The sequence below is a fragment of the Culex quinquefasciatus genome, chromosome 1, assembly GCF_015732765.1.
Source record: "Culex quinquefasciatus strain JHB chromosome 1, VPISU_Cqui_1.0_pri_paternal, whole genome shotgun sequence".
In the NCBI taxonomy this organism is placed as follows: Eukaryota; Metazoa; Arthropoda; class Insecta; order Diptera; family Culicidae; genus Culex; species Culex quinquefasciatus.
The window spans coordinates 107,714,127-107,726,737 of record NC_051861.1 but is presented as its reverse complement, the minus strand read 5'-3'; the positions used below and the strand labels follow the sequence as shown (position 1 = coordinate 107,726,737).

The window sequence follows — 12,611 nt, the reverse complement described above, 5'->3', positions numbered from 1 at the left end:
AAGTTGTAGGTATGGATACGGACTACACTGGAAAAATAATACACGGTAAAATTTGGTGATTTTTTATTTAACTTTTATCACTAAAACTTGATTTACAAAAACACTATTTTTAATTTTTTTATTTTTGATATGTTTTAGAAGGCATAAAATGCCAACTTTTCAGAAATTTCCAGGTTGTGCAAAAATCACTGACCGAGTTATGAATTTTTAATCAATACTGATTTTTCAAAAATCGAAATTTTGTCGTAAAATTTTCAACTTCATTTTCGATGTAAAATCAAATTTGCAATCAAAAGTACTTTACTGAAATTTTGATAAAGTGCACCGTTTTCAAGTTATAGCCATATTTAAGTGACTTTTTGAAAATAGTCGCAGTTTTCATTTTTAAATTAGTGCACATGTTTGCCCAGTTTTGAAAAAATATTTTTGAAAAGCTGAGAAAATTCTCTATATTTTGCTTATTTGGACTTTGTTGATACGACCTTTAGTTGCTGAGATATTGCAATGCAAAGGTTTAAAAACAGGAAAATTGATGTTTTCTAAGTTTCACCCAAACAACCCACCATTTTCTATCGTCAATATCTCAGCAACTAATGGTCCGATTTTCAATGTTAATATATGAAACATTTGTGAAATTTTCCGATCTCTTCGAAAAAATATTTTTGGAATTTTCAAATCAAGACTAACATTTCACAAAGGCCAAACATTCAATATTACGCCCTTTTAAAATGTTTGTCTTGATTTGAAAATTCCAAAATATTTTTTCGAAAAGATCGGAAAATTTCACAATTGTTTCATATATTAACATTGAAAATCGGACCATTAGTTGCTGAGATATTGACGATAGAAAATGGTGGGTTGTTTGGGTGAAACTTAGAAAACATCAATTTTCCTGTTTTTAAACCTTTGCATTGCAATATCTCAGCAACTAAAGGTCGTATCAACATAGTCCGAATAAGCAAAATATAGAGAATTTTCTCAGCTTTTCAAAAATATTTTTTCAAAACTGGGCAAACATGTGCACTAATTTAAAAATGAAAACCGCGACTATTTTCAAAAAGTCACTTAAATATGGCTATAACTTGAAAACGGTGCACTTTATCAAAATTTTAGTAAAGTACTTTTGATTGCAAATTTGATTTTACATCGAAAATGAAGTTGAAAAATTTTACGACCAAAATTTTTTTTTGAAAAATCAGTATTGATTAAAAATTCATAACTCGGTCAGTAATTTTGCACAACCTGAAATTTCTGAAAAGTTGGCATTTTATGTCTTCTAAAAAATCAAAAAAAAAAAATTAAAAATAGTGTTTTTGTAAATCAAGTTTTAGTGATAAAAGTTAAATAAAAAATCACCAAATTTTTTTACCGTGTATTATTTTTCCAGTGTAGTCCGTATCCATACCTACAACTTTGCCGAAGACACCAAATCGATCAAAAATTCCTTCAAAAGATACAGATTTTTGAATTTTCATACATCATTTTTGTATGGACAGCTGCCGAATTTGTATGGAAAATTATATGGACAAACTAATGATGCAAAATGGCTTTGGGCATACCGAAGGCACCAAAAAAGTTTCAGCCGGATTAAAAAATACAAAAATTAAAATTGAAGAAAAAAGACCGATTTCGTAGAGAATTGCTCTTATGTCAAAATGCCTACAGCAAAAGTTATGTCAAATTTAATTTTCAAAAAGGCCGATAAGGGCCCCAATACCGTAGGAAGGTTAAAATGGTTTTCTGAGATCATCAATCAGATCGTTAAACCATTAGCCATCATCACTAATAATTTGCAAGCGAAAAGAAAGCTTACTCACAAGTCACAAGTATTGAGTCGGGGAATTTCTACACAACAACAATCTCTGAATGAATCGATGGCTTATTTTTAGCCCCATACCGCGGACCCGGCTTAAAAATAGTTTAACGATTCAACGCGCGGCGTGGTTCGGAAAAACGCACAATTTGCCACGGGAAAATCTTGCCCTCCTTAACCCTGAGCTGCCAATAGAGAGTTAAAATTTCGAAAAATTTCCAGGAATAAACAAACGACGGGGTTTTGCATGTACGCCTCGGAATGGCCTGAACCCGGGTTGAGCAGCACCGTCGAGGGCCGAGGTCGTCGTGCGGACGAAAGAACCGGCAGCAGGACGAACGGACGCCGAGCCACCACCACCGCCAGCTCGGCCGGAATGAGTGACAGACGTCGAGTGCGGACCGGAGGCGGAGGAGGTGAGGCCAGAGAGAGAGCTTTTTTTTTGAGTTCTTGGTGGCCGAACTTTTTTTTTTTTTTTGGTTTCTGTTTAGGCACACACTTTTTGGTTGCGATTTTTTCGAAATTTCGTTTGAAATTGTTCCGGCTTCCGTTCGTTCTGTTCTGTTATTGCTGCGCTGGTAGTGTTTGTTCTGGGGGAAAATGAAGAATTGTTTCGCATTATTATGTTCTTATTTTCAAAACAAAAAAAAAAATAGCAAAATTTATGATTCAACTTTATGCTCGTAACAAATATTGATTTTTGCATAACTGAATCTGCTAATAAAGCTTGTTAGTAAATTGTTATTTTTTTGGATATCATATCATATTATAACTTACCATAAACGCAAACATGTCTCACCGCCTTACTATTTAAAATGTTGATTATTTTATTCAAGTAGTACAATGTTTCTTACCCAGCTAAAAAAGTAGTAATCCAGCTGCGTGTAAAAGGCCTGGGTGTAAAATAAATATTGCATTATTTTATGCAATTTTATGTAAATTTACACCCTGAAATATGTAGCCCATCAGTATGGGAAACCTACTTGACCGAAATGTCAAGCTTACATATGCGTTTATCCTTCTAACTTTACATCGGCCTGGTGGCCGAGTGGGCTAAGGCGCCAGTCAGTCCTTACTGTTGGTGCTGGGTTTGAATCCCGTCGGTTGCAACTTTTTTTTTGTGTTGTCAAAAATTGTACATGCAGTGTTTGACGAAGGTGATGTGCATGCGATTTTACCATTGGATTTTTTGCTGTGTACTATAGTGTGAAATTCATAGTTATCTCAACACAATTTTAGCATTTTTTGTAATTAGCGAGCCAAAATCTGTCGTTAAACTTCTGATTTGAAAAAATAATCAGAATACATTGTTATGTTTAAGTATTCGGAACTAAAACAAAAAAACAGAGAATTGTTATTGAAAAGTTATTTGAAAAAATGGCAAAACTATCGCAAACATTTAATTTGTCGATGATCCCTGGCTTGTTATTTTCAGTAAAAAAATGATGGTAATACCGTAATATTACATCTGGGAAAGGGTACATGTTTTATGTCAGAAAAAAGTGTTATTTTACCATTGAAAATGTGTAATGTCACTTTTTCAGTCTAAATCGAGGTAAAATTACATCATAAAAGAGGTAATATATATTCAACCTTCCAAACCTACACAGCAAAAAATCCGATGGTAAAATCACATGCAAAAGCATGCACATCACCTTCGTCAAAATAAACACTTAATATTACACATTGCATGTACAATTTTTGCAAACACAAAAAAAAGTTGCAACCGACGGGATTCAAACCCAGCACCAACAGTAAGGACTGGTACCTTAGCCCACTCGGCCATCAGGCCGATGTAAAGTTAGAAGGATAAACGCATATATCAGCTTGACATTTCGGTCAAGTAGGTTTCCCATACTGATGGGCTACATATTTCAGGGCGTAAAATTACATAAAATTGCATAAAATAATGCAATATTTATTTTACACCCAGCACTTTTACACGCAGCTGGATTACTACTTTTTTAGCTGTCTACCCTTTCTGAACCGACTAAAGCAGTAATAAGAATGATTAAAAAATCAGGCGCAAAAATATTGTAAAATAAGTAAGAAAGTATGTAAATTTAGAAAGTGTAAAATTTAAGGGTGTTATAAACCTCGTTCATGATGTAATATTACTTAATTTTTTTTAACTACAAAGAAAAAAATATGTGAATTTACTCGACACGGAAAAAATGAATCACATGTAAACTCAGTCAATGTAAACTTGAGATTCGAATCATGTTTTTATGTATAATTTGCTGCAAATTTGAATATTTAATGACGTGCAAAGAGTTACATCATAAATGAGGTAACATTTACATCTAGAAATGGGTACATCTTCTTGAACTTTTGTGTCAGATAATTCATTCACACACAGAAAAAAAAATCCGGTAAATTTACATCATTTATGATGTACCAAAAGTGCACGTCATTAATGATGCTAATTTACATCAAATTCATTGTAAATTTACGTATCATCCGTCGTAATCGTGCGGAACAAACGGCGCTCAGAAACTTGTAAATTTCCGATGAAATCGATGTAATTTTACCCAACCCAAAATTTTTTTTGCTCCGTTGAATTTAGAATTCGATGTAAATTTCAAATGCTTTTTTGACCTGCAATGGCTTTAAACAGTTAACTTATGTTTCCTTTCAAATCAAATAAAATACTTTCATTTGAATAAAAACATTACTTAACTATTACGCACTGCAAAAAACAAATAAAAAGAACGAAATTTCATCAAATTCCAAATTCAACGGAGTAAAATGAACTTATTTGTTTAAAATAAAAGCATGCATTTCCATCATAGAATGTATTAGCCTATTTCGGCGTTCGTACAAACGGTTTTGATTCGTACGAGTAATGTACGAGCATTTGAATAATTTCATCGGGTTTTAGATTCAACGGAGTGTTTCAAAGTTGAATATTATTGCCATTTCGTGGCTGAATAACTTTTCGGAAGTCGCGTGTTTTGGTTTTGTACAAGTGTGTATAAAGAACACATACGCGACTAAGATAAAAAAGATTTGTGTGATTATAGCAATGCGGAATGTACTCACCTGGATACGTACTATAACTAGTCTTGTCTCCGCAGCAAGATCTCCGAATTGGCAGTCCCGTGTATTCCAAGCAGCTCGCAGAATCGACTACCCAGCCTTGTGACCAACCTCCGCTCCACACGGCCCAAATAGATCTGCTACACATGGGCTCGACTCGCACGAACATTTTGCTAACCTGACTTCTACCGAGCTGCCGCCACCTTTTACCGGTTCCACTGTCGACAATCCCGAGAATCAAGCGTTCCTTCGACAAGGGACCGGACTAAAATAGAAGAAACCGTGTGACTTGAGCAAGTGGAAGAAATCCCGCGACGATAAGACCGTTTTCCTCAGCGAGAACGGGTCACACATCCGGCGGATCGGCTGCTTACCCTTTTAGTTCTTTGTCCGGCTTAGTTAGCAGTTCTCCAGCAGATCCTTCGGGTGAATGATGTCCTGCGTAGGATAAAAAGAAACACATCTTTGATCGATTGCTCCTGCGTATACGAGTCTTCCTGTGGGACTTAAGCTTACCATTCTACTCCCACATTTCAACTCGATCCAATGTTCTTGCACGCACTTAAAAACAAATTTGACAACATTCAACATTTTTAATCAAAGTTGGCCAAGTTAACCAACTGCGGCGAGCCAAAGAAAAAAAAATCAAAGTTGACAACTCGCTACAAAAAAAAACCAAAACATTTCATTTTTTGATTGTGACAACTGACGTTTATGGCCCTGCGGCTGAGAATCTCAGTGTTGCCAACTCTGATTTACGGGAAGTCTGTATTAGCCAGAAAAGTCTGTAATGTCTTTCTTGCCGATTACACTCAGGCTCACAACACTGAAATGAAAAATCGTAGAATTAGTTTTTGAACTTTAAATTTAGCCCGCCAAGCAAAACCTTTGGGAACTTCTGGGCTCAAGTTTTTTTTTGTTAAATATATTGTTTTTTTTCGTATTGATATTATTGAAAAATGGTTTTATCAATAATAATTAAAAAAATATGTCCTTCTGCTAAACAAAATCAAAATATCTTAAAATTTATGGAAACAATAAAATTCTTAAAGTTTACTAGTTTTTCAATCTTTGATCGAGAGAAGCATTTCATTCTTTTGTGACAGAAAATATCTTTTCAAACAGAATTTATTTTGATAGGATCAAATGGTAGGACCACAGAGTAACCCAGAGTGACCAGTCCGAAGAAAAGTCAAACCATCCATAAACCACGTGGACACTTTAGGGGGTTTGGCGATTGTCCACGCTCCATACAAAAAGTTTTTTTGTATGGACAATTGTCCACGAAGGGGGTTTGAGTTTTTTTTTAAATTGTCCACGTGGTTTGTGGATGGTCCCTTTGGCTCCATAAGGTTTGCTGGTAGCAGGCGATGTACCCGCAACGTACCACAAAGTTAAACAAAAAAAAACAAGTGACAGTGATAACTCTGGGTTACTCTGTGATAAGACTCAAGAATACAAATTTTAAAACATGTACTGGGGTACGCCCAAGGGTAGGGTCTGCGGTAGGTCACACAATGTCAATGTTTGTTTCATCATTTTTTTTTTCTCAAATAACAGTGCTTAAAAAATAGTTTTTTTTTAAATAGTTTTTTTTTAAACCGAGGTGACTATGACTCTGTGTTTCTTGCAAACCTAAGCCTAAAAGTTTGTAAATTGAATTTGTTACGTCAAATTGTTACCAAAAAGTACATAAAAGTTTAAAATTTTATCAAAATTCTTTAGAAGTTTATTCAATCAAAAGTTTGTCATCAATTCCAATTTTGCAGCATAATTAAAAAAATTCACATTTTCTAAAAACCTTGGTATGCCTAAACTGCCGTTCTACGCATAATTGTCCCATGTTCAGAAAAGTGGAACTGAGAAAAACGCGATTGAAATTTTTCGACCGATTTCTGTGTTTCTACGCATAATTGTCCCGTGGGTTCCTATTCGCCCTATGTGTCCCTAATCGCCCCAGTTAGCAATTTATCACCTTTATTTATGATTATCTTGCTATACAACTGGTAAACAAGACATAATGCTTAGTAAAACTAATGATTCCGTGTTAGAAAATACTTGGTGGGACAATCATGCGTAGAAGTTTAACGATGGGACAAACAGACTTGGTGTTGTTTTTGATGAGTTTGCGAACAAAGTACCAGATTTTATGTGTTTTTCTTAAAGTACACATCAAACTAAACTTAAAAATGTCATAAAGTTAAATTCGTCCAAAACTGACATGGGACAATTATGCCTAGAACGGCAGTAAAATGCCTATAAAACTGAAGATTTAGTCCGTTTTCCGATTCGAACACATATTCATTGAGAAATATGAACCTTGGGAGTGTTTAATAATACTATTTACTATTTTAATAATAATAGTTAACTAACATTTCAAACTTTTCAAAATTTGTTGAAAACTACTTCATGAGGTTTTTTGAACACTTCTCTACCAAGCTCAGGATGAGTCCATAGCGAGGCTCCATAGCGTTCCGTTTTTATTTAATTCGTATTTTCCCCCAAATGGGGCAACGTGATGCGATCAACGCATCATTGTGATCCACACTTAAACACCGCTTTGATTTGTCAACACCGCGACAATCACAGTCACAGGGGTACTCACCTGATCAAACTGCAACTGTCGAGTCAAACTGTCAAATCACGAAAAGATGTTGTGCGGATCACCGAAAAAGATCGATGTTTTGGTTTGAATTTGCACCTAAAACTAGTGAAAAACAAAAAAACAGTTTTTAAAAACAATTTAAAATAACTTCTCATCGACTTCAACATACAGATCATGCTGTAAGTATACTGATAACCATAATCGAGCGGTTTCTTTTGGACAAAACACATCCAGAACCTTAATTGGCGAATACTGCCGGCCAGAATTAGGACGCGGTTTCCAAAATACGGCGCAATCCCGAATATACCATTTCTGCTGCAGCTGAATACACTGTTGATTATGGAAAAGTGCTGGACTATTTTGATTCTCATGCGAATCAGGATCGCTCGGCAAAAGCTATCGGCCATTGATAAATTTTCATTTCAATACCTTCAACAACATCAATTTAGATAATTAAATAATTTAGGTATTTTTTTTATATGCCCACTTACATACCTTTTGTGTTTCAGCAAATGAAACTTCAGATTTGATCCTGATAAGAATTTCTTCGAATCGGATGGATCAGCCGTGATCCCGTTCCTGCTCCTTCTCCTTACTCTCGCTACAGCTGCGAATCGAATCATCCAGCGACGTTGTTCCGATCCACGCTAATACAACCGAAGGTGTTCCTGGCAACGTAGAACAGTTCTGGAAGAGATGCTGGAAGAGCCGGCGGAAGTTCACGGTATTGACTCGTTAGGCGGTTGAGGTAAGACCGGAGATATGAACCAGACAGGCGGGCTACAACAGTAGAACTTGGTCCTGTCGCAACGGACAGAGGGAACTGGGATCGAAATCAATCCGTTACTCCTGCTCCCGGTTTGTGCAGGTTGGAAAATTCGCTTATTCCGTGGGGGAAACGACGGTTTAATTAGCAATCTCTAGAAAACAGTGAACAACTTTTGACACTCCGCGGAAACAAGCTGTTTAAAGTATTATTGAAGGCTTTAGAACAGCACCCATTCAACAACAACCGACCATAACATAACAAACAACTAACACTTGCTTTGAATAGTTGAAGTTCAGATATTCAACAATAACAACAAACTTAAGCGTCCAACTCTTGGCTTACTTGCCACCAAATGCAGAGGAGCTAATTTAATTGTTTTGTTTTAGCTGTCATCCGTCGCACTCAAACTAACACGATTTTCTTAAATTTCAGTGAAGCAAGATTGCGTTAGATTTGAATTTTACATGCTTTTAAGAATTCAAATTTTGCTGGAATCAGTGAACAAATTTGCATTTACATAAGATTCAACCATTACATAGAATTTGGGTTTACATAATGACCCTTTAAATAGAATTTGACTGTTTACAATAGATTTCAAATTTACATTAAGCGTGTTTACGTATGAAACACGATTTGTGTGTCGGGTAAATTTACATTTTTTTTTCTGTGCAGGTGTAATTTTTTCTCACAGAATATGTAAAATTTCACATTTGTGTACTTTTAACCTGTTACTACGTGAAATTCAAATTTTTCATCTATAATTAAAATAATATTACCAAATATACCGTTTTAACTGAGCAAACATTAAACACATTTTGCATGGATTATTTGTTTTCTCATAGTAAAACAGATGAGACATGTTTTGACTATTTTTTCTTTAATTTTTTTAATCTGACCGCAGATATGAAGAAGACTTAATAACTGACATTGACAAAAAAATAACAGCTCCGATGTCTTAGACTCGATTTAAAAAAATTGAAAGAGTAAATTAACCTCATTTGCCTTCTTAATTAATGGATAGAATTGAAAATAGATTAAGAGAGTTGAAATTTTCCCAGTTTCTAAAGTTAAATCTTTCATGACAGATCCTTTGCCTTAAAGAAAATGTCATTTGAGGTTGCAATTCCAACTTTTTCCATTTTATTTTATTTTTCACTCATAAATTTACATAACATTACATGGAAAAGAGGTATACTTACAGCCTGGAATTTGTAATTCTCTAGATGCATTACTTTTTTTTACTTTGTAAAGAAAAAAATGCATATTATTTGTGGTTAGGAAATTAAGTCGGGATAATGAATTATTGAAGTAAGATTTGAGTGGCCAAGTAAATAAACATGGTAATATTACATCTGAGAATGAGGACAAATGTTGTGGCAGAGAACATGTGCCTAAAAAACGGTAAATTTACATCTTTTCATGTGTATTTTTAATACAAAATATATCAAAGTAAAATTACATCGAAAATGTGAATCAAACAAAAAATTACTTTTTTTATCTGTGTACACAGTAAAACATTATTACTCCACAATGATGTAAAACTATCCTAATTTGATTAGACTTCTATTTTTATTGAAAGTTTTTTGGAAAAATATGTTTTTGCCCCCCCCCCCTGATTTTTCAGACCAATTTTGAAGGGGAGGGGGGCGGGCGATATAAACTTTGAAAAATATTTGCAACGGCCTTACAGTGTAAAAAAAATGGTGATATTACATCTGGGAATGGATACATCTTTATGTCAGAAAAAACATGTAATTTTAACTCTGAATATGTGTAAAGTTACTATTTGTCCGGTTTTATAACATTTTAATAGAAGTCTAATCAACTGAGAACAATCTAAAATATTTTTTTTCTACATTGATAATCATATTTGGCATGTTTGGGCTTGTTTAAAAATGTTTTGAATTTTTATGAAATGTACAGTGCACAGCAAAAAATCCGATGTTAAAATCGCATGCAAAAGCATGCACATCACCTTCGTCAAAATAAACACTTAATATTACACACTGCATGTACAATTTTTGCAAACACAAAAAAAAGTTGCAACCGACGCACAGTGGGCGAAATGGAACCCAAAATCGGACTTAATTGAACGCGGCTGGTTCCCTGGTATGAATAATAGTGTTTCTTATGTAAAAAAATCCGGGGAATCGATTGGTGATGGTTTCATCCACCGCACAAAACGGCAAAGCGTCCATTTTGCCCCAATTCCCCATTTTTTCACATTTTTTCTTGAAAATCGGTCTGTATTTAGAGCGAAGGCTTTATGCGGCCTTCCAAAATGCACTTAACTTATGTGAAAATGTCCCAGGAATCCTGTAAAAATAACCACTTGCACCGCAAAAATCATTTAGGGTCCATTGAACCCCAATTCCGCTATAAAAGCATTTTTGGCCGTTTTCAAATGTTAGGTCAGATTTTAAAAATCTGAAAATATTTTTATCGTAAAGATCAGACAATTTTACATAAGAATGACGATTTGCACTTGATAGTTTGACACATTTATGTTGATAAAAATAAAATGTACGTGAAAGGCAGTTTATTCTGCGTTTGGGAAAATTGGCCCAAAAGTGATTCTTCAATCTTTTTATTTAGTTTAATTTCTATATCAACATAAATGTGTCAAACTTTCAAGTGCAAATCTTCATTCTTATGTAAAATTGTCTGATCTGTACGATAAAAATATTTTCAGATTTTTAAAATCTGACCTAACATTTGAAAACGGCCAAAAATGCTTTTATAGCGGAATTGGGGTTAAATGAACCCTAGATGATTTTTGCGGTGCAAGTGGTTATTTTTACTGGATTCCTGGGACATTTTCACATAAGTTAAGTGCATTTTGGAAGGCCGCATAAAGCCTTCGCTCTAAATACAGACCGATTTTCAAGAAAAAATGTGAAAAAATGGGGAATTGGGGCAAAATGGACGCTTTGCCGTTTTGTGCGGTGGATGAAACCATCACCAATCGATTCCCCGGATTTTTTTACATAAGAAACACTATTATTCATACCAGGGAACCAGCCGCGTTCAATTAAGTCCGATTTTGGGTTCCATTTCGCCCACTGTGCGACGGGATTCAAACCCAGTACCAACAGTAAGGACTGGCGCCTTAGCCCACTCGGCCATCAGACCGATGATAAGTTGTAAGGATAAACGCATATATGAGCTTGACATTTCGGTCAAGTAGGTTTCCCATAGGGGGATGGCGTCGCTATTTTTAGACCACGTTTTCCACTTTTTCTCATCGAAACCGACTACTTTATCGACTTAATTTTGCTGGGCGAGATAGGACGCCGTCTTTTTTTAGACGATGACTCAGCACTTTTCCACTCTTGCGCTTAAAAAAACCAGATGGCAGCACGATGTAACGCCACGTCCCTATACTGATGGGCTACATATTTCAGGGTGTAAAATTACATAAAATTGCATAAAATAATGCAATATTTATTTTACACCCAGGCCTTTTACATGCAGCTGGATTACTACTTTTTTAGCTGTGTGTACAGCAATGTTAAAATTTTATTTTTCGAAAAAAATATTTTTTTTCTCAATACTTAGATATTTTGGAAACTAATGATGACAGAACAACTGGACAGGTGTATAATGCAGTGCTCGTAATTTCAATTATACTTTTTTTATTTTTTTTATTCATGGATTTTTTTTTGTAAATTTTGGGTTTAACACTTAATAGTTGAATAATCCCTGTTTTTGTGTAATTTTACCTAAAATAATCTGTAAAAAAGTGAAATTCAATACAAAATGATGAAAATTTTACACATTTAACTTTTTTACACACTATTTTAGGTAAAGTTACACAAAATAGGGTGAATTCAACCAGCAAAATTTCCACTTTAAAAAAAAAAGTTTTTTTTCACTGTGTAGGTAACATGATGTTTTAGCATCTTTTTGATAGTTACTGTTGTTTTATTTTCGCTTGTGTAACAATTTGGAGTCACTTTCACTCTGGGTAATTCCCCGCCAACTCACACAGCAGTTGCCCCGACCCCACCTCGATTTGCGTGAAACTTTGTCCTAAGGGGTAACTTTTGTCCCTGATCACGAATCCGAGGTCCGTTTGTTGATATCTCGTGACGGAAGGGCGGTACGACCCCTTCCAATTTTGAACACGCGAAAAAAGAGGTGTTTTTCAATAATTTGCAGCCTGAAACGGCGATGAGATAGAAATTTGGCGTTAAAGGGACATTTATGTAAAATTAGACGCCCGATTTGATGCCGTACTCAGAATTCCGAAAAAACGTATTTTTCATCGAAAAAACACTAAAAAAGTTTTAAAAATTCTCCCACTTTCCGTTACTCGACTGTTAAAAATTTTGGAACATGTCATTTTATGGGAAATTTAATGTACTTTTCGAATCTACATTGAC

General features: G+C 34.9%; 1 protein-coding gene across 2 annotated transcripts in view; it reads left to right on the top strand.

The window, feature by feature from the left end:
* The window catches only part of LOC6041290 (serine/threonine-protein kinase tousled-like 2), a 212,598-nt gene that overhangs the window by 8,787 nt on the left and 191,200 nt on the right, over positions 1 to 12,611 (top strand). Inside the window, exon 2 of one of the 2 annotated variants that reach the window (XM_038248569.1) lies at positions 2,036 to 2,229. The exons of the other annotated variant lie outside the window; for it this stretch is intronic. Coding sequence (XP_038104497.1) covers positions 2,061 to 2,229 — 169 coding nt within the window. The 5' untranslated portion in view covers positions 2,036 to 2,060. The remainder of the gene's footprint in view (positions 1 to 2,035; positions 2,230 to 12,611) is intronic. 2 annotated transcript variants of the gene reach the window in all.